The sequence below is a fragment of the Hyperolius riggenbachi genome, chromosome 3 (assembly GCF_040937935.1).
Source record: "Hyperolius riggenbachi isolate aHypRig1 chromosome 3, aHypRig1.pri, whole genome shotgun sequence".
NCBI classification, from domain to species: domain Eukaryota; kingdom Metazoa; phylum Chordata; class Amphibia; order Anura; family Hyperoliidae; genus Hyperolius; species Hyperolius riggenbachi.
The window spans coordinates 179,153,996-179,176,458 of record NC_090648.1 but is presented as its reverse complement, the minus strand read 5'-3'; the positions used below and the strand labels follow the sequence as shown (position 1 = coordinate 179,176,458).

The 22,463-nt window shown below is 44.4% G+C and overlaps 1 protein-coding gene across 1 annotated transcript in view; it reads right to left on the bottom strand.

Moving 5' to 3' along the window:
* The window catches only part of HDGFL3 (HDGF like 3), a 91,646-nt gene that overhangs the window by 29,325 nt on the left and 39,858 nt on the right, over positions 1-22,463 (bottom strand). Inside the window, exons 2-4 of the mRNA XM_068275350.1 lie at positions 15,096-15,172; positions 14,439-14,577; positions 5,509-5,520 (exon numbers count right to left, since the gene is read on the bottom strand). Coding sequence (XP_068131451.1) covers positions 5,509-5,520; positions 14,439-14,577; positions 15,096-15,172 — 228 coding nt within the window. The remainder of the gene's footprint in view (positions 1-5,508; positions 5,521-14,438; positions 14,578-15,095; positions 15,173-22,463) is intronic.

Sequence of the window (22,463 nt, the reverse complement as noted above, 5' to 3'; positions counted from 1 at the left end):
ATCATTTTAAGCTCGTCCCTGTAGTGCCCATGTACAGCGTCGAGCTCACATTGCAGTGTAGTGATGTGGGACTTGTACTGCTCCATGATATGGCCCCTGTCCTCATCTTGCAACTGCCGGGTTATGAGAGTTTGGTGGCTCTGAAGAATCCCGAGAAGTCCGGAGACAGCCCCGGACATCTCGGACTCTGTCTCTCTCCTTGTTGGGGGGAGGGTACCTCGACGCCTCACTGGTGTGGTGGTCCTCACTGGTGGTGTGGCAGCATCTTCCCGTCCTCTGGCCTGTGTCGGGGTTGCCCTGCGCGCTGGTTGTGCTGCAGTCTCTCGGTGCTCCTCACTTTGTTCTTGTTCCCCTGGAGCTTCCATAGCGGTCGATTGTGGAGGTTCAGCTTCTTCCACACTCGGTCCTGCAACCTCAACATCCAAGCTCTCTTCTGCCAAGTCATCATCAAAGGACGGAGTTGTGATTAAGGACTCCCTCCTCCTACTCCTAGCCTCGGGGCAATAGGTTACATCGGCGACGTCATCATCCACCAAGCTCTCCTCACTGCTGAACCGTGCCTCCTGGGTCGGTTCCTCTTGCTCCAAATTGTCTTCAGTCCTGTAGATAAAAAAAATATTTATTGGTGTGCCAAACAGCATGTGGCGTCAATTCACAGAGCTAGCAAACACTAGCAATCACTTTATCACCCGTTTCTACCCAACATTTGATAAAGCTTGTGAGAAAAGTTCGCTAGCCATGGGAATTGAGGCCATAGCAATACATGGCCGAAGTCATGGTAAATGAGCTCTCAGTTCCTGCCCACAGTAGTGGTACTTACAGTCTAGGTTCCAGGCTTGCATTGATGAAAGACAATTGCTTGGCAAATTTGTAGTCTTTTTGTCGCCTTCCCCCGCCACTGCCACTTCGTTCGGCAAGTTTTTTCTTCCGTAGCCATTTCACATATGCATCCCGTATATTGCGCCACCTTGTCTTGTACCTTTCTCCTGTAACGACATGAAAAATTGATTTCGATTATTTCTCTTGTAGGTACATCGCAACTGGACAAACATATACATCGCTACATGTCACATTTCGTATTGGGAAGAGCACGGTGGCAGGCATCGTCGTGAGGACTTCGAGGATCCTTTGGACGCGACTGAGGGCCAGATACATGCCTGTGCCGGACACCACGAAATGGGAGGAGATCGCCCAGGGCTTCTGGACCGAGTGCAAGTTTCCTAATTGTGTTGGCGCACTGGATGGGAAACACATCCGGATTCAGAAACCCGTGGGGAGTGGCAGCCATTATTTCAACTATAAAAAATACTTCAGCATTGTTCTAATGGCAGTGGCAGATGCGGACTACAAGTTTGTGTACGTGGATGTGGGGTCGTACGGTAGTTCCAATGACTCTGGAATTTTCCAGCGTACGACCCTTTGCCGGCTGATGGAGGAAGGCAGACTGCGTCTCCCCCGTGACAGACCCTGGCCTGGGACAAGGGCACCGGCCTACCCCTATGTGTTTGTGGGGGACGAGGCCTTCGCCCTGTCCGACCATGTAATGCGTCCGTACCCAGACAGGGGACTTGATGCCAGCCAGCTACACTTCAATGCTCGGTTGAGCCGTGCAAGGAGAATGGTGGAGTGCACATTTGGGATCCTGGTGTCAAAGTGGAGGGTGTTCCACACGCCCATGCTGCTGAAACCGGGCAACGCAGTTGTCGTGGTGAAGGCAGCATGCATCCTCCACAACTTTGTGCGGCAGGAGGAAAGAGAGACTCCGGAACCCCCGAATGTGCTTCCACTAATGCCCCTGCGGAGGTATGCAACCAGGCCAAGGGTAGTGTCACTGCGGAACAGGGACCAACTGAGACTTTATTTTACCACACCACCTGGACGAGGGTGAATGTTTGGTTTTTAATATGTTTTGTTGAAATGTGTTTATTTTGGAGTTTCAAGTTTGAGTGATTTTAAATGTATTAATTTTTTACAATAAATTGATGTATAATAATTGGTCATTGTGTATGTTTTATGTGCACAGGTGGGGTACATCGCAGGTGGGTGGGATACATCACAGGTGGGTGGGATACATCACAGGTGGGTGGGATACAGCACAGGTGGGTGGGATACAGCACAGGTGGGGTACAGGTGGGTGGGATACATCACAGGTGGGATACATCACAGGTGGGGTAGAGGTGGGTGGGATACATCACAGGTGGGGTAGAGGTGGGTGGGATACATCACAGGTGGGGTAGAGGTGGGTGGGATACATCACAGGTGGGGTAGAGGTGGGTGGGATACATCACAGGTGGGGTAGAGGTGGGTGGGATACATCACAGGTGGGGTACAGGTGGGTGGGATACATCACAGGTGGGGTACAGGTGGGTGGGATACATCACAGGTGGGGTACAGGTGGGTGGGATACATCACAGGTGGGGTACAGGTGGGTGGGATACATCACAGGTGGGTGGGATACATCACAGGTGGGTGGGATACATCACAGTTGGGATACATCACAGGTGGGATACATCACAGGTGGGGTACAGGTGGGTGGGATACATCACAGGTGGGCTAGAGGTGGGTGGGATACATCACAGGTGGGGTACTGGTGGGTGGGATACATCACAGGTGGGATACATCACAGGTGGGGTAGAGGTGGGTGGGATACATCACAGGTGGGGTAGAGGTGGGTGGGATACATCACAGGTGGGGTAGAGGTGGGTGGGATACATCACAGGTGGGGTAGAGGTGGGTGGGATACATCACAGGTGGGGTAGAGGTGGGTGGGATACATCACAGGTGGGGTACAGGTGGGTGGGATACATCACAGGTGGGGTAGAGGTGGGTGGGATACATCACAGGTGGGGTACAGGTGGGTGGGATACATCACAGGTGGGGTAGAGGTGGGTGGGATACATCACAGGTGGGGTAGAGGTGGGTGGGATACATCACAGGTGGGGTACAGGTGGGTGGGATACATCACAGGTGGGTGGGATACATCACAGGTGGGTGGGATACATCACAGGTGGGTGGGATACATCACAGGTGGGATACATCACAGGTGGGATACATCACAGGTGGGATTCATCACAGGTGGGATACATCACAGGTGGGGTACAGGTGGGTGGGATACATCACAGGTGGGTGGGATACAGCACAGGTGGGGTACAGGTGGGTGGGATACATCACAGGTGGGGTAGAGGTGGGTGGGATACATCACAGGTGGGGTACTGGTGGGTGGGATACATCACAGGTGGGATACATCACAGGTGGGGTACAGGTGGGTGTGATACATCACAGGTGGGGTACAGGTGGGTGGGGAACAGGTGGGTGGGCCACGGGTGGGTGGGCAACACGTGGGTGACACAAATCCATAGCAAAAGTTGAATACATCACAAGCTTAAACCACAAGCCCCCCCCCAAAAAAACTTCTAGTCAACATACCCTCTGTGCCTTGCTGTCTCTTGCTCAAGTTCTCAAAGTCCTCCACATACAGCTTGGCAATTTTTTTCCACAGGCCTCTGCATTTTTTGATGTTGCTGTGGTCCGCATCCCCCTTGTCCCACAGGGCTGGTACCTGCTGCACCTGTAGGATGAGGTCTTCTGATGTGTAGGGCCTCACCCCCTCGCTATCAGACAGATCCTGCTCCATATTGCTGCCAAAGAGCTCCAGCATGAAGTCACTGCTGCTCCACTCTGTGAACGCTGGTGCCATGTGGTCCCCATCCAAAATGGCCACCATACCATAGAGTCTGCATAGGAAGTGTGGTACAACATCCGGTTTTTATAGCCAGTGTGTTGTGCGCTCTCCGGTTCTCATTGGTTTCCATTGGCCGGATGCAACATTCCGGCTCCGGTCCGGATACGTCAGCCGGACCAGCCGGACCAAAAAATAGCGCATGTTGGAACGGACGCCGGAGTCCGGATCCGGTCCGGCTCCGGTCCGGACGAAACGGACGCATGTGAACGGTCGCATAGACTTTCATTGCTATGCCGTGCGTCCGTTTCGTCCGGTCCGCATGCGGTCCGGCTCCGGCACGGCTCCGGCACGGCGATTCCGGATAGCAACCGCTAATGTGAACCGGGCCTAACAGTAGGTAGTAGAAATCTGACAGAAGTGACAGGTTTTGAACTAGTCCATCTCTTCATGGCGGGGGGGGGGGGGGGGGGGATTTTCAGGGAGTGATTTATTTTCAAAAGCACTTAGTGAATGACAGTTGCTCTGTCAAACTGCCAAAAAACTGTGTAGCGAGCAGGGAAGCTGGCCAGCATCATTGTTTAGATCCTTTTTAGGGAATATCTTTATAAACAATAAAAGCCTTGCTGAGAATCCCCTATGAAGAGATGGACCAGTCCAAAACCTGTCACTTCTGTCCGATTTCTACTACCTACTGTAAGTGACAGCAGCATAGGAAAAAAGTAATTTATGGCTCTTATTTGTCTATATTTGCACATATCTTAAATTTTACAATTTTTCGCCATAGTGCCCCTTGAACACTGCAATCACGAGCACCTTTTCCACCGTGGCGATTGCGTATACTGTGATTTTTTACCAAAGCACAAATGCACTGCATGCTGCAGGTTTTGTACACTAAGGTATACACTTAAAAGTGAGCACACAAAAATCATGATACTGTGCAATTTTTGTGCGATTTCCCTATAAGAAAATCACAATCACGCCACACATAATGACAATCATACAAAAATGTAATGCAAAGCATGGGAAATCACACTTTCAAACAGCTGCTAATCACAATCAGTATAGCAACACAATTATGATTGTGATTTGAATTGGAAAATGACTCTAAACCAGGACATCGAAAGTAAAAGGTGAACTTTAAAAACAGATTATTAAAGCGTACCTGAAGTCATTTATACTTAAAGTCTCCCTGAACCCGGGAAAAAAAACTATTAAATTAGCTGCCTCCAGTCCACCTACTAAGCTCCAGTTGTGTCAATCCGTGTGCCTCTACCCTCTGCTAAGCATAATTCAAAGCTATCTGCACTGTGTGGGCCAAATCTGTGCACAGCTTCCACCTTGGCTTTCTATATGGACATTACAAATAACAGCAGCAGACCAATTTGGACTCTTGGGCTGAAACCATGTTGCATTCTTTGTACAATTTCTGCAGCTGAACATTGTGATTACAGATATGCTAAATGTATACCGATTACTGGCCTCTGCATTCTGCTTGTGGCACCTGCCATGTAGGGGTGCCCTCATCGCTTCTCCTAACTAAGATTCCAGATGTAAAATAACTACAGTGAAGTAGTCTACAACAAAGTCAAAGCGTTCCCTCTCTAGAACAAAAACTAAATGCAGACAATAAACTGCCTGCAAGGTCACTCTTTACAATGCGCAGTGCTTTCTACATTAAGGTAAACTGCACTGCTACTTTCAGTATCCAAATGATGTGCATTTTGTTGAATTATATAATAACTATGTATTTCCTCCAGAACTTCAGCAGTTGTAAAAGTCCATCAGGCAGATATACATCCGTACATCCTGCAGATCATGGCGCTCACCTTCAAATGCATCTGTAAAAACAAAACACATAATACATGCCTTATCTTTCTGTAAAAGCTCATACAAAAATATACCTAAAATGGTCAAATATTCATAAATAATTCATGATTAGTTGTGTTTTTATATCTTTCCAGTTTTTGATCAACATTTTATAAAAAGGTCTAATGAACTCAAAAAGTTTAACATGCTGCTAAATCAATACATAATGATGAAGCACAATACGTGTAAACAGACGTTTGCAGATGAATAGAGATAACGCAATAGTCAATTTATTTTTCAACAGGTTAATCCATATGTTTAAAAGATTAGTATGTTCAGACAATGAGTACATTTGTACCATAAGAGCACTAAATTACCACCAAAGCACCCATGATCAATAATGCAATTATACTGGAATACTGACTTTGGCCTATAAGGTGAGAACCTTTTCTGTAATAATGGCCTGGAAGCACTTTCCCTTCATTTCAGTGTGCATTTTCCAGGGCTCTGCCAGTTTAACAAACCCCCAATGCTGTCCATATGACTTGATTAAAGCAGTGGCTGGATAGTGTACTGGTTAAGGGCTCTGCCTCTGACACAGTCAACCAGTGTTTGAACCTCAGTTCTTCCTGTTCAGTAAGCCAGCACCTATTCAGTGAGGAGTCCTTTAGCAAGACTCCCTAATGCTGCTACTGACTATAGAAAGCCCCCTAGAGGCTGAGAGTCTGCCAGGACTTAATGGTCTGTGTCTTTGTCTGTTTCAGTGATGCTCCTAGTTTTTTCCCTTCCTAGGCAGAAGGGCAAGATGTACAGCACCGCCAGTTAAGTATGCACCAGACATCACCTATATGTAACAATGTCATACAGACATATTGGTATATTTATGTAACAATGGTAAAAATTGCCATTAATGTGGAGAGGGAGCAGGAGGAGGCCTTCGACTGAAGTGGAGCACCACATCAATAGTGAGCGAATTGTAATGCCAACCTGTGGCTTTAAACCTCCAAATCATTCTAATTCTACTCATTTGAAAATACTTAAACTGTACCCTATTATGTTACAGGACGTTTTAACAAATATTGGTACAAAGTGTCCTCTAAAAAGTTAGAAGTGTCCTCTAAAAGGTTAGTATTTTACAGGTACCATCCTTAAAGGAAACCAGAGCCCCAAAAAATATTAGAAACGGGGGGAGCGGGCATGTATGGGGAGCTGTCCTGATACTCACCGCCCCCCCCCCCCCCTTCTCTTTTCTGCCCCTCCTGTAGCTGGAATGGCCCCTTCTTCTGGACGGCCGGGTCGGGAAGCACTGCGTCCTTCTGAACGGGCTTCATGCAACCAGTACGGAACCAATGGTGTGATGGCACATGCATGCGCCGATCGCTCCCGGCCGCAGGTTCCGTACTGTTGTACAAGTGCCAACAGAGGTTGTGTGAAGCCCGTCCAGAAGGATGCAGTGCTTCCCGACCCGGCCGTCCAGAAGAAGGGGCCATTCCAGCTTCAGGAGGGGCAATTCCAGCTACAGGAGGGGCAGAAAGGAGAATGGGGGGAGCGGTGAGCATCAGGACAGCTCCCCATACATGCCTGCTCCCTCCGTTTCTCATATTTTTTTGGGCTCTGGTATCCTTTAAACTAAAGTAAACATAAGGTATAAAAAATAACATCCACAATGGCCTCAATGCACTAAGCTTAAAGAGGAACTCCAGCCTAAACAAACATACTGTCATTAAGTTACATTAGTTATGTTAATTAAAATATATAGGTAATATAATCTCTTACACACACTGTTTTAAAAGAACAGGCAAATGTTTGATTTCATGATGGCAGCCATCTTTTTGGTTGAAAGGAGGTGACAGGGAGCATGAGAAACAGTTCCAACTGTCCTGTGTCCTGAGCACCTCTCCCAGTTGCTAGGCAATGTGAACAACATAGGAAATCCCATCATGCTCTGCACAGTATCAGTGAAAAAAGCCCGGGCTTTTTTTCTTTGATGGGTGGAGCTTAGCTAAAAATGCAGCTAAAAATGATGCTTTGGTAAGAAAAACAAAGTTCTGATGCTGTGAAACTGTTAAAGAAACACCAAGCCTTTTCAGTTCTGCTGAGTAGGTTTTTAGTCCGGAGGTTCACTTTAACTCCTGTCTTTAATAACTCTTCTGAGCTGATTTACAGTTATCACAATTATATCACCATGGTGATAACTGTAAAACAGCTCAGAAGAGTTATTAAAGACAGGAGTTAAGCTTAGTGAATTGAGGCCAATGTCCGCATAGGAAGGAGAAGTTATAAGAATAGTAGGAATAATAATAATAATAATAATAATAATAATAATAATAATAATAATAATAATAAAAACAATGTTTATAACATTAACCTTTTGTGCCCTGTTGAAAATCTGACAAGGATACAGAACCTTTGTATTGTGCTTTTCTCCTTGCAGTAGCAGTGTTAGGGAATCTTGCCCAAGGTCTCCTCACTGAATAGGTGCTGGCTTACTGATCAGGAAGAGACAAGATTTGAACCTTGGTCTCATGTGCCAGAGCCCTTAACCAGTACACTATCCAGCCAATGTGCTGTAATCTGCCTAAATGTGGCCACACACCATACTATGTTTTTTATTTTGATTCGATTTGAGCATTCAGATCCAATTTTCCGATTGTTTGGAAGTTTCGAGCAGAATCTTTGAGGTACCACAAACGTATTTTCGAGATTGCTAAAATTTCGGGATAAAATACCATAAACTCCCCAAAAATTGGTTGGTTAGTAAAATCGAGAGAAAAATGTACTGAATAGTTACATACATTTTGTTTTGGTTGGTCTGAATTTTCCAACATGTCCAATCTCATAAAAATCAGAAAAAAATTGGAAATTCAATTGGATTTCTCGATCGAAAAAAAAAAAAGCTTTCGATTTTTCAAGATTACCGATCATATTTATCGAATTGGTGTTAAATTGGATCTTTTAATTAAATGGTGTGTGGCCACCTTTATAAGTTTTCTGCCATTATAAGTACTGTTGGGGGAGAGTGTCATGTGTGGGTGGGAGATGGCCTGAGAAATGCTGTTCTTGTGCCTGAGCTATCCCATCATATAGGAGTGGAGTACTAACTACAGTATTCACAGTGCCAGTCACAGTATGGAGCCGTCCAGAGCCACCACAGTGCTTCCTCGCTGCTGAATACAGAGTTAATAATATTGCCACATTGGAAGTGCAGGAGGGTTACAGAGGTGGCCTTAGAGTACGCGGAGCCTGGGGCGAGTGTTATATGCGGGGCCTAGAGACATATGCTGTGGAAACACACGCACACACCGTGGAAACACACACTCTGTATAGGTTAGATAGGTAGGTGCCTCCAGTATAGGTTAGATAGGCAGGTGCCCGCAGTACAGGTTAGATAGGTAGGTGCCTCCAGTATAGGTTAGATAGGCAGGTGCCCGCAGTACAGGTTAGATAGGTAGGTGCCTCCAGTATAGATTAGGTAGGTGCCCCGCAGTATAGATTAGATAGGTGCCTGCAGTATAGATTAGATCGGTGACTGCAGTATAGGTAGGTAGGTGCCCGGCAGTATAGAGTAGATAGGTGCCTACAGTATAGATTAGATAGGAGCCTGCAGTGAAGGTTAGATAGGTAGGTGCCCCACAGTATAGATTAGATGGATGCCTGCAGTATAGATTATATAGGTAGGTAGGTGCTCCGCAGTATAGATTAGATAGGTGCCTGCAATATAGATTACCGGTAGATAGGTAGGTGCCCTGCAGTACAGGTTAGATAGGTGCCTGCAGTATAGATTAGATAGGTAGGCACGTGCCCCGCAGCATAGATTAGATAGGTGCCTGCAGTATAGGTTAGATAGGTAGGTAGGTGCCCGGCAGTATAGAGTAGATAGGTGCCTACAGTATAGATTAGATAGGAGCCTGCAGTGAAGGTTAGATAGGTAGGTGCCCCACAGTATAGATTAGATGGATGCCTGCAGTATAGATTATTATTATTATTATTATTATTATTTAGTATTTATATAGCGCCGACATATTACGCAGCGCTGTACAGTGTATATATATATATATATATATATATATATATATATATTGTCTTGTCACTAACTGTCCCTCAAAGGAGCTCACAATCTAATCCCTACCATTGCCATATGTCTATATTATGTAGTGTAAGTACTGTAGTCTAGGGCCAATTTTTTTTTTTAGGGGGAGCCAATTAACTTATCTGTATGTTTTTGGAGTGTGGGAGGAAACCGGAGTGCCCGGAGGAAACCCACGCAAACACGGAGAGAACATACAAACTCTTTGCAGATAGTGCCCTGGCTGGGATTCGAACCAGTGACCCAGCGCTGCAAGGCGAGAGAGCTAACCACTACGCCACCGTGCTGCCCAATTAGATTAGATAGGTAGGTAGGTAGGTAGGTGCCCCGCAGTATAAATTAGATAGGTGCCTCCAGTATAGATTAGATAGGTAGGTGCCCGGTGTCACGGAACAGCCGTGAGAAACGAGAACGCAATCGCAATCAGTTTATTGCACCGATTGCCAGTGATGCGCTAGAATCTAGATTGGTTGTGTAGGAGCACCTGCAGTCAATCTGGGCTAGCAGTACTTAGATGCAGGATGTCTTTTGATGTGTTAATTAGCTTGGGCCAGGCCTGTGTCCAGGAGAATGTTTATTTTAATTACCTCCATTTGGTGAGCCTTTTCATACAGGGAGAGCAAGGAAGCTAATCCCAGCAGGGGGCTATTCAAAACCTGCTCTCAGCCAGACTATCCAGCTCCGACCAAGGGCCATCTGAATGCATATGATGTATGGTTTCTTGTCGATTATATGGCAACTGTACATCGCACAGCTATGAAATTCATATAGTCTTATTCGGCAAAATCTGGCCATCGTACTGATATGAAATTCATCGCGATAGCCCGTCCGGTTATTGAGGTATGCCCCTTCTCAAGAACTGGGTCCGCTGCACTAGCCATGTCTGATGTCATATTAATCTGTATTTTCCAACAAGTCTGAATCTGTTATCCACCTAAATATGACTTTTATCGTTTGTGAGTTACAGCATTTTATAAGTTTAAACCTAAAATCTCTCAGAGGGAATGAACTGTCATTGGTGGGTAATTCAGAGGGGGCCAGTAATTGCCACACCCCCAAACCAGCTTCATCAAAAGTATCTGCGAAGGGCTCTTCCCTCATTCCTCCATTTTTCCACCTTCCTGAAAGCTGCTACCACTTTGAGGAACAAGTGGTAGCCATTTTGTTTGGACTTTGAACTTTGCTGAAACTGAACAAAAGGAACTCTACAAGTTTTCCCAGAACGGACATATTTCCACAAACCCTAAGTATTGTCTCCCTTTTTTATTTCATTATAATGTTTCAATAATTGTTGATTTTAATGATTGTCTGTATATATTAATTATTTATACTGCACGTGAATAAAGACTTTACCAAAGTCGTTCACTGTTCCGCTACCCTGCTACTCAGACACACAAATTTAACCCAGACTTCTGAAGAGACGCTACTGTTGTTGCTAGCTAGACAGAATAGAGTGTGTTTAACCGTTTTTATTTGCATGCTCAGTCAGTCAGTCAGTAGGGACCACTGGCCCATACCAGTGGTGGTGGCAGATACCCTGAAATAGTGTGTAAAGTGTATTTCCGTAACCCACGGGCTCCCGTCTGGTCGGGCTGCTGCACAAATTCAGTCGACTTCCGTGCACCGATTGCGACCACAGTTTGCATGGTCTGTGTGCTAAAACCGATTGGAAGGCAATTTGCGGTCTGGCCACCAAGGCTTCTGTGACACCCGGCAGTATAGATTAGGTAGGTGCCCCGCAGTATAGATTAGATAGGTGCCTGCAGTATAGATTAGATAGGAGCCTGCAGTGAAGGTTAGTTAGGTAGGTACCTTGTAGTATAGATTAGATGGGTGCCTGCAGTATAGATTAGATAGGTAGGTAGGTGCTTCGTAGTATAGATTAGATAGGTGCCTGCAGTATAGATTACCGGTAGATAGGTAGGTGCCCTGCAGTACAGGTTAGATAGGTGCCTGCAGTATAGATTAGATAGGTAGGGACATGCCCCGCAGCATAGATTAGATAGGTGCCTGCAGTATAGATTAGATAGGTAGGTAGGTGCCCCGCAGTATAGATTAGATAGGTGCCTGCAGTATAGATTACATAGGTGCCTGCAGTGAAGGTTAGATAGGTTGGTGCCCCACAGTATAGATTAGATGGATGCCTGCAGTATAGATTAGATAGGTAGGTAGGTGCCCCGCAGTATAGATTAGATAGGTGCCTGCAGTATAGATTAGATAGGAGCCTGCAGTGAAGGTTAGATAGGTAGGTGCCCCACAGTATAGATTAGATGGATGCCTGCAGTATAGATTAGATAGGTAGGTAGGTGCCCCGCAGTATAAATTAGATAGGTGCCTGCAGTATAGATTAGATAGGTAGGTGCCCCACAGTATAGATTAGATAGGTGCCTGCAGTATAGATTAGATAGGTAGGTGCCCCACAGTATAGATTAGATAGGAGCCTGCAGTACAGATTAGATAGGTAGGTGCCTGCAGTATAGATTAGATAGGTAGGTGCGCCGCAGTATAGATTAGATAGGTGCCTGCAGTACAGATTAGATAGGTAGGTGCCCCACAGTATAGATTATAGGTGCCTGCAGTATAGATTAGATAGGTAGGTGCCCCGCAGTATAGATTATAGGTGCCTGCAGTATAGATTAGATAGGTAGGTGTACTGCAGTATAGATTAGATAGGTGCCTGCAGTACAGATTAGTTAGGTATGTACCCCACAGTATACATTAGATAGGTGCCTGCAGTATAGATTATAGGTGCCTGCAGTATAGATTAGTTAGGTAGGTACCCCCTAGTATAGATTAGATAGGTGCCTGCAGTATAGATTAGATAGGTAGGTGCCCCGTAGTATAGATTAGATAGGTAGGTGCCCTGCCGTATAGATTAGATAGGTAGGTGCCCTGCAGTACAGGTTAGATAGGTGCCTGCAGTACAGATTAGATAGGTAGGTGCCCCGCAGTATAGATTATAGGTGCCTGCAGTATAGATTAGATAGGTAGGTGTACTGCAGTATAGATTAGATAGGTGCTTGCAGTATAGATTATAGGTGCCTGCAGTATAGATTAATTAGGTAGGTACCCCGCAATATAGATTAGATAGGTGCCTGCAGTATAGATTATAGGTGCCTGCAGTATAGATTAGTTAGGTAGGTACCCTGTAGTATAGATTAGATAGGTGCCTGCAGTATAGATTAGATAGGTAGGTGCCCCGTAGTATAGATTAGATAGGTAGGTGCCCTGCAGTATAGATTAGATAGGTAGGAGCCCTGCAGTACAGGTTAGATGGTGGCTTCAGCAGTGGGGAGAGCGGGCATTGAAGTTAAAACTCACCTTTCTTCCGACGATGCTCACAGCTTCCATCTCCTACCTGTCCCAACATCTGTGTATTGGTAACAGCGCCACCGGTGGTGACATGCGGTCACATCATCACAGGGGGCGCTGTTACCAATACGTCAGATGCTGGGAGAGGAAGGAGATGGAAGCTGTGAGAATCAGCGGAAGACAGGTGAATTTTAACTACTATGCCCGCTCTCCCCACCGCCGCAGAGGGTGCGGGGCCTGGGGCCATTGCCCCACTTGCCACCCCCAAAGGCCGGCTCTGAGGGTTACCTGCCATACCGACTCCTTTTCCCTTTGGAATTCACTGTTTAGGTCCGCTTTGAGTTTATTGCTGTATGTCCTTCTGTTGTTCCTGGGCTGTAAATAACTAGAGAGCTTAAGCCCGGTTTTATACCTGGCAAAGCATTGTGATGTTCCGCCCCCCTCGCATTGCTAAAACATAGATTCCTATGACCCTGCGGCAGAGTGCACTAACAGGCTCATATTCATAGCGCCACCCCCTCCCCCCCCCCCCCCCCCCGCGTGCTCTTTGCTGCCCCTTGCCCAGTGACGTACTCCCTTCTGGACTGGAAGTACATCACTGGGATTCCTGACTTCCCCGTCATATTTGTGACCTTCCGCACAACTAATTTAAAGTTTCTACATTGCCCATTGACTTACATTCAATTGGTCGCCGGAGAAGTCCGACAGTAACACTGTGTTAACTTTGTGGTCAGTGGCGAATCGGACGCTTTCCCGCAATGCAACACAGATAGTGTACTAGGTCCCATATGGTTTGTTTGCTGTTGCATTACCCTGCATGCAGAAAGGGTAACGCAGCACAAAGAAAGTGTCCCAGTATAAAAGGGGCCTTAGTGTTCCTGGTAATCTAGCTTGAGTTTGTTAAAGATTGTCTGTTCCTGTTAGGAAATTGACAGGGCTGCTAAAGGGCGAGTTATTTCCCCTTGTGTTCAGAGGTGTGACTCACTAACATTTCAGCAACACTCACTATTGGGTGATAACCTCAGGTAAGTGTTGCAAACTTTTGTCAGGGGCGTAGCAATAGGGGTTGCAGAGGTAGCGACCGCATCGGGGCCCTTGGGCCAGAGGGGCCCCATGGGGCCCTTCCTAAACCAAAGTATAAGCTGTTTATTGGTCCTGTGTTGGTAATGATCACTTCTATAGATGCTTTGAATGGTAGTAATCATTAACAAGCTGTTCCCCATCCCCTCTGGCACCTCTGACACTGTAGATGACCTTGGCAGGTTTTGTTGCGCCGTATCAATTGCTACGTATAGAGTTCTTGGGGGGCCCCAATGTAAAACTCGCACCGGGGCCCCGAGATTCATAGCTACGCCACTGACTTTTGTCATTAAACAAAACAATCTTAACAAATCTAGGCAATGTCCTTTCAAAAGGTCAATATAAAAGAAGTCATTTTTATATCCATAATTTTAAAGGACCATTATTGTGAATCTAAAAGCAGATAGTAAAACTAGTTTGTATGAAAAAAATCTACTCATCCTATCAATTACATTATTTCCGTTCACTTACCTGATACCCAGTAAATTTTACTCCGGGGTTGTTCTCTATTTCCCACAATCCTTCATTGAACCCTTTTCTTTTGTTTGACTTTCCAAACTTGTCCTTAAATTCCTTATATGGAAAAAGATCTTTGGGGCCCAAAAATGCTCTGTAATAGGGAAAAATAATTGAACCTTACTGATTGAAAATAACACAAATATTGTAAATGGCTTAACCTTCTCTTTTTATTTTCATCTCATCTTTCTGTCGGTATAGTAACAGTAAAGGGTACCTTTATTACATACAAAGCTTGGACTATAATGCTACATCTGGTCAGCACTCTTGTCTTCCAGTACTGGGTCCCGTTTGAATGTAGACCAGGACATGCATGGAGTTTGTATGTTCTCCCTGTGTTTGCATGGGTTTCCTCCAGGTACTTTCCACATGCCAAAAACATACAGATAAGTTGACTGCCCTCCTACCAAAATTGGCCTTAAACTATGATAGACATATGACTATGGAATGGATTAAATTTTGAGCCCCTCCGTGTGACAACTAGGGACAAGGCTACCGTATATACTCTGTAAAGCGCTGCAGAAGATGTGAATGCTACAATGAATGAATACATCATACTGTACAAAGCAAGTTACACGCGACATAAGCTTTTCTATTACAAAAAGCACTTACGTTTCATGGGTGCCAAAAAAGAAGATTGGAAATTTATTTGCTGGCGGTTTAACAGCACCTTCTGGGAGTTCATCAATCTGAAAAAAAAAGTATTACAATTTTACTAACAAATCCATGTGCATTTCCCTGTATGGAACCCTATGAGCATATTTACGGTATATAAATTGACAAATTATCCTATAATTCCAGTTTTATCAGTGAGAAGACGTTTCCATTGGTTATTTTTCATTATAAATGAGATGAAAGATCTCCTCAGTTGCCAAATTCAGTTGTAAAGTGACAAAAAAAGTAAACTAAATGTAATTCTTTGAAACGGCCAACAAGCAGTGGAGGACTGACAAAAATCACATGAAAAGTGGTGAAACAAGGTTTAACAACAAAGAAGAAGAATGTTGAAAAACATTATTTTGAGCAGGGCTGTGGTGTTGGTACAAAAATCATCCAACTCCAAGTACCCAAAATGGCTCAGACTCCACAGCCCTTACAGGGCTATGAAGTGGGTACAACAATTATCCAACACCAACTCCAGGTACTCAAAATTGCTCCGACTCCACAACCCTGGTTTTGAGGTGGCTCTTAAAGTGGACCTGTATGTGCTTTGTATGCTCACAGTAATGGGGGGAATGTTTACTTTTAGAGGCTGAATTTGCTGTGGCATGGGTTTGCCATTAGCGATCTTTCATTCCGTAATGCCCACCATGACCTTATGTCTATATACAGTAGTAAAAAAATGTATACTTCCCTCACCAATTCAACCTTTCTTCCCAGCATCTTTATATTCTGAAGACATGGACTTGAAGTAAGGGCATGAAGTGCCACAGAGAAGCCATCTCAGGAGTAAGAAGTCAAAAGGTTGCAATATAGGGACAATACATCTGCTCAGAAAAAGCCTAAGGCCTGGGGCCCACTAGAAATCACCCACTAGAAATTTCAGCAAATCAAAATCACAATAGTGGAAGCATGGCCATAGGCTCTCATTAGTGTAGTACTTTTAGAAATCACTGGCAATTTCTCAAAAGCACAAATTGCAGCTGAAAATGCTCTAGTGAACCCCAGGCCTTATTGTTTATAGAAATAATTTTCTGTTAAAAGTCTAAAGTCTTACAAGACTGAGAAAAGAATTGAAATAAATGAGGGCGGCCAAAGTGAAGTCTTGTAGCAATGCACAGGGGGTGAAAATAGTGAAGGAAGCAAAAGACGTAGTGGCAGCTGCCTATAGAACAGAACACATTCAGGCAATGAGTCACACTGCTTTGAGAATGAGGAAGTAGTAACTGAGCCAATTGCTGTTTCCATTCAGTTCAATCAGCTCAGTTTAGTGTTCTATAAAGGGCCCTTTTCCACTATAACAGTTCCTGACAGTTATAACTGAAAAGACAACTAATGTGTAAAGTAATGTTCATGTTTCTCTACGTGTTTTAACTGAAAGCTTTTCCACAACGCTTTTTTGTGGAAAGTTAAAACTCATCAGTGTTAAAAAGGCCTGGTTGGGTTTCGGGGGCTGATCTGTGTGTATCAAGAACAGACCAAATGCCCTATTTAAATGCCTAAAAAAGACCTTAAAGTGGTATGAAACCCAGCATTTCTTCTTTGCTCTAATGCCTGATACACACGGTACGATTTTCCATGCGATAGATGGATCCGATAGATAAAATCATAAAGTCATGTCTGATATTGCTCCCGATCGTTTCCGCGCTCAATTTCTCATAGCGTGTAAAGAAATGACTCAGAGCTAAAGGGCAGCGTCAACTGGGGAAATAACTAACACCCAAACATCTATAAAGATAACGAAAATAGGTAGAAATATCCTTCCCATGCACATGCCAACATAAATGGATATCAAACCAAAAATAAATGAGAATTGGCTCTTGGGTGCATGAGAAAGATGGAAAAATGCTTTATTAATATAATTACCACATATCAAAAATTGCAAAAATTGCACAAATACAATATTCCCCAAAATCGTAAAAAAACTATTTGAAAATACATTAGAAACCCAAATGATCATAAATAAATAAATTTTATAAAAATACATTAACAACACCTGACCCCGAATGGCAAACCGCACAAAATCGGGAAAAGAATGTTAAATCCAAACCCTAGTTGAAAAATATAAATCTCAACCTATAACGCGGAAATCCGCGCTGACAGACAAGGACACACCAAAACATTGTTGAGGGTGCCATATCCGTGAGTGCGGGTGTCCAAACACAACCCTAAATCATTTTACTAATATAGGAGATAGAGAGAGCCCGGCTCATAATATAATGTAACAACTGTGTGAGTGTAACAAAAGACACCCCCCAGTATATAAAGCTGGCCCAAATACAAAAAATGGCTACAGCCAAAAAAGGAAAAGAACGAAAGAAGAGGAGCAGGGAAGGATCAAAGGGCCCATACAAAGGACCCTTGTGGGTAGATGGCAACAAAAAGTCACAGGGCAGAGGGAAAGAAGAGGAAAGAAAATGGGAGAGGGGTGGAAGGGGGAAAAGAGACAAAGGATGATGAGGAGGGGAAAAGAAGAAAGAAAAAAGGGACAAAGAGGGGGGGGGGGGGGGAGGGGGAAAGAAGGGAAAGGGGGGGAAAAGAAAGGAGTGAAGAAGGTAGAGGGGCAGAGCAGAAATGACCAAATAAACTCTATCAAGTATTATTGATTATCCAAGGAGCCTATTGGGGTAAAACACCCGATAGTTGATGCTATCATTTAGACCTTTAGGTTCAGTGGCATTCAAGTTAAAAATCCAACGGGATTCTAGCTGTAAAAGGGCTCTGTCCATGTCACCACCTCTGGGATGCGCATGAACCCTATCTAGACCTACAAATCTTATAAAGCTGGGATCTCCTCTATGTTCCAAATGCACATGTCTGGAAATTGGAGATTTAAAATTGCAGTTTAATCCTTTCTTTTAAGGCTCTTGATGTTTTACCATCATCCACATCCACATTTGCAATACAGTAGATAAATAACACCCACGGTGTTGCAGTTAACAAAATGTTGTAATTTCCATTGTCGCCCATTGGGTAACATTACAAACTTACCAATTTGAAGGTACCGACAAAAAACACAACCCCCACAGCTATATGTACCTGTGACTATACAGTGTCTCTGGGGACCATTTTTGCCCCAGAAATGACTAGATGTCACAAGATTTTGCAGCGTTTTGCTGCGTTTATAGGTTATCTAAGGGGAGGGTGACACAATGACAAGATATATATATATATATACACTGTACAGCGCTGCGTAATATGTTGGCGCTATATAAATACTAAATAATAATAATAATAATACATGCCAATGTCGAGGAAGTATCCTGTCAACCTCCTTGTTTTGGTCGTTAAAACGAGTAATCAAACGCGTAGTACCACTGCTAGAAATATCTTTACTTTTTTTAGTCAAAAGTGCTGTACGATCCACGGTTTTCACGTGTTTGTAGGCCTTTTTCAGCCAGCGATCTTTATAGCCCCTCTCTCTAAAACGAGAGCGTAATAATTTTGCTTCCTTTTCAAAGGTAATATCGTCGCTACAGTTGCGCGTGCCCTCAAATATTGACCTGTGGGGATACCACGGATCGTATGAGTGGGATGTGCACTGTTAGCATGAAGATATGCATTGGATGCAGTGGGTTTGCGATACAAATTGGTTGACAAGGAACCGTCGACCCCGGCACTGATCATGAGATCGAGAAATGCTATGGAATGAGCATTGCATTCCATGGTAAATTTTAAATTCCAACTATTCCGGTTGAGCGTGGTGACAAATTCACACAACAATTCTTTGCCACCTGTCCAAAACATGAGCACATCGTCTATGTACCTGTGCCATGCCACAATATGGCACAGGTACATGACGAGGGCATCATTTCCAAAAAGGGAGTGTTCCCAATCCCCCAGGTACAGGTTCGCCAGCGAGGGGGTACCACCCATTGCGGCCCCCTGCACCTGGAGGTAGTGAACCCCATCAAAAACGAACACATTGTTCTTTAAAGTGAATGTTAAAAGGTCAAGGATGAAATGGTTGTGAGGTGCCTCTCCAATCTCCATCTCTGAGAGAAATTTTCCCACAACCTCCACTCCCCTATCTTGTGGAATACTGGAGTAGAGGGCATCCACATCCAGGGTCACCAACAAAGAACCAGCAGGTAGTTGCAACCCCTCGAGAATCCCCAGAAGGTGCAATATGTCACGAACATATGAAGGCAGACGGTGGACATGTGGCTGCAAGTGCTTATCCACATATACACTTATCCGTTCGGTTAGTGACCCATTGCCAGAGACAATGGGTCTTCCCGGTAGTCTATTCACATTTTTGTGTACTTTGGGCAAGGCATAAAACGTGGGCGTAGTGTAGGCCTGAAAGATAAATCGAATTTAAATCGAAATCGCGATCACCAAGATCACAATTTCAGAATCGTCAAAGCGGCGAATATCGCAATCACGTCATTTCCACATGAGGAAGTTTGAAGAAGCGCCTACAAACTTTCCCAAAGTCCCAGTGCCCGCAGTGTTGGACATACCTTCCATCCTCTATCGCCCTCTGCCGCCTCTTGTGCTTGGCAAAACTTCGGGTTCCTGTATGTCACATGATATACAGGAAGTATGCCTTGCATTAGAGCATGCAGGAGGCAAAGTGGATAGACGGGCATCTCTGGACTCGTGCTGGAAGCTATGTCCACAACTGATGCAACTTGGGGGACAGAGGAGGCACAGAGAGAGAGACAGCGTGGGCACAGAGAGACACAGGATACAAAGAGGGGGCACAAAGAGAGACACAGAGGGAGCACAGAGACACAAATGAGGCAAGAGAGAGACCTAGAGGAGGCATGAAGAGGCAAAGGGGGCACAATGAGAGGCGGGGACAGAGGGGGTACAGACAGGCACAAAGGGGGGGGGAACAAACCTTTATTTGAAGGATATCGTGAATCGAATCGAAATCGTAATTTTGGACAAAAATCGCTCAATTCAATTTTTTCCTAAAATCGTTCAGGCCTAGCGTAGTGGGATTTTCCACTTTAAAGCCCCATCTACACTATGAGACATTGCAGCGATCCGGCGGCTCGATTAGCCGCCGGATCGCCTCTTCCGCGTGCCCGCCGCGTCCACAAAATCAAACCTGTCCAAAATATTATTCGGGCAAAAACCAAGACCCTTCCCCAAAAGGTCTATGGTGCCCTGGGATAGATCACGGCCTGAAATGTTGACAACTTGCAAATTGCCAGAAGGCGTGGACCGGGCTTGAAGTGAAGGATCCACTACATCTGTACATTCTGTTCCCCGTCCTCCCCTAAAAAACCCGCAGAGGAGGATTGAGAACCAGAAGGACCACATGCTCCTAGATCAAATTCACTCTCCTCTCCCTGGGAGTCCGTAGTACTTGTAAGATACTTATTAATCGTGCCCACCTGTTTACTTTTACTTTGTTTCTCTCTCTTTTTCTTGCTATCTTTATCCTTAATAGCTTTGGGAAAGTTTTTGCCACCAACTGATCTCGTTATCGGGCGATGCGGAATATTAGGGTGTAGATCAGTAGAAGACACTGAACTTTTGTCAGCACCCCCAACCGATGAATCAGAATCTTCCACAGCACTAGAGCTAACTGGAGCCTCAGCAGGTACCTGTGGTGGTGGTTTCTTAAGCGGGTGTCTATGTGGCAGAGGTTTTTTACCTTTGGGTGGTAATTTATCCCATTTATAGGCGTAACCAAATTTATATGCAATTTTGTCACGCTCAAATTTGTTGTCCTTCCTAGTGACAATCTCTTTATTATATTTTGCAATATGAATTTTTAAATTATTATTCCTTGAAATATATAAAGGATGTTCCCTAACACTATGAAGGGACTCCAAAATAACATTAATTTTTTTCTCAATGTCAGCCAAATCCACCTCCTCAAGCTCCTGCATAAGCTCCAGCATCACCCTAGAGCACTTCTCAAAATTATCTTCCCATTTTGATTTAAAGCCATCGGGCAGATTTTTCTTGAATGGAAAAATCTGGATACGTAGCCACAAGGGAATTTTCACCTCAGATAAATAATCCTTATTAAACTTAATGTTCCACCACGTTCTACTTTTTTGTTCATATAATTTCTCTAATTTTCGAAAACTTGAATTGATCAACTGCTCTGCCCCCCTAGCCACTCTCTCCCGTGCACGCTCCCCCCCAACCTGCTGCACAATCTCATCCCACTGTAGCATGGCCAAAAAGATTAGAGCGGGTAAACAAATTCTCTCTATCTCCTAAACAGACCCCTTGATCACTAGCCCAGGGGCTATAACCCCATGCATAAATGTGTAAAGAAATGACTCAGAGCTAAAGGGCAGCGTCAACTGGGGAAATAACTAACACCCAAACATCTATAAAGATAACGAAAATAGGTAGAAATATCCTTCCCATGCACATGCCAACATAAATGAATATCAAACCAAAAATAAATGAGAATTGGCTCTTGGGTGCATGAGAAAGATGGAAAAATGCTTTATTAATATAATTACCACATATCAAAAATTGCAAAAATTGCACAAATACAATATTCCCCAAAATCCTAAAAAAACAGGTTTTTTTTAGTATTTTGGGGAATATTGTATTTGTGCAATTTTTGATATGTGGTAATTATATTAATAAAGCATTTTTCCATCTTTCTCATGCACCCAAGAGCCAATTCTCATTTATTTTTGGTTTGAATTTCTCATAGCGGTGAATGGAAAAAGATAAGAAAATGAATGAAGATAAGAGAATCGAGCGCAGAATCGTGCGGGAAAAATGATCTGGTCGCAAAATCGCACGGAAAATCTTACCGTGTGCACCCAGCATAACAGATCATTTACAGCATATTATATACCGCATTTTTCGGACTATAAGACGCACCTAGGTTTAGAGGGAAAAAATTGGGGAAAAAAAAACAAAACTAAACTTGGTGTGTCTACGTCCAGGGGCATCTTGTAGATGTTCTTCCCCTTTGGTGCCCTCCTCCTGTCCCCTTGGTTTCCTCCTAATGCCCCCTTTATGTCCCTCTTTGTATCAATGTCATATCCCCCTTTGTGTCCTACTGAAGTCCCCCTTTGTGTCCTCCTGATGTTCCCCTTTGTGTCCTCCAGATTTCCTCCTTTGTGTCCTCAAAATGTCCCACTTTGTGCCCAGATTTTCCCCAGAGTGTCCTCTAAATATCCCTCTTTAAGTCCTCCATTTGCCCCCCTTTAAGTCCTTAACCCATTCGCGTTCCGTCGTTTTCACGTGAGAAATGTTCACCTCCCATTCATTAGCCTATAACTTTATCACTACTTATCACAATGAACTGATCTATATCTTGTTTTTTCCACCACCAATTAGGCTTTCTTTGGGGGGTACATTTTGCTAAGAGCCACTTTACTG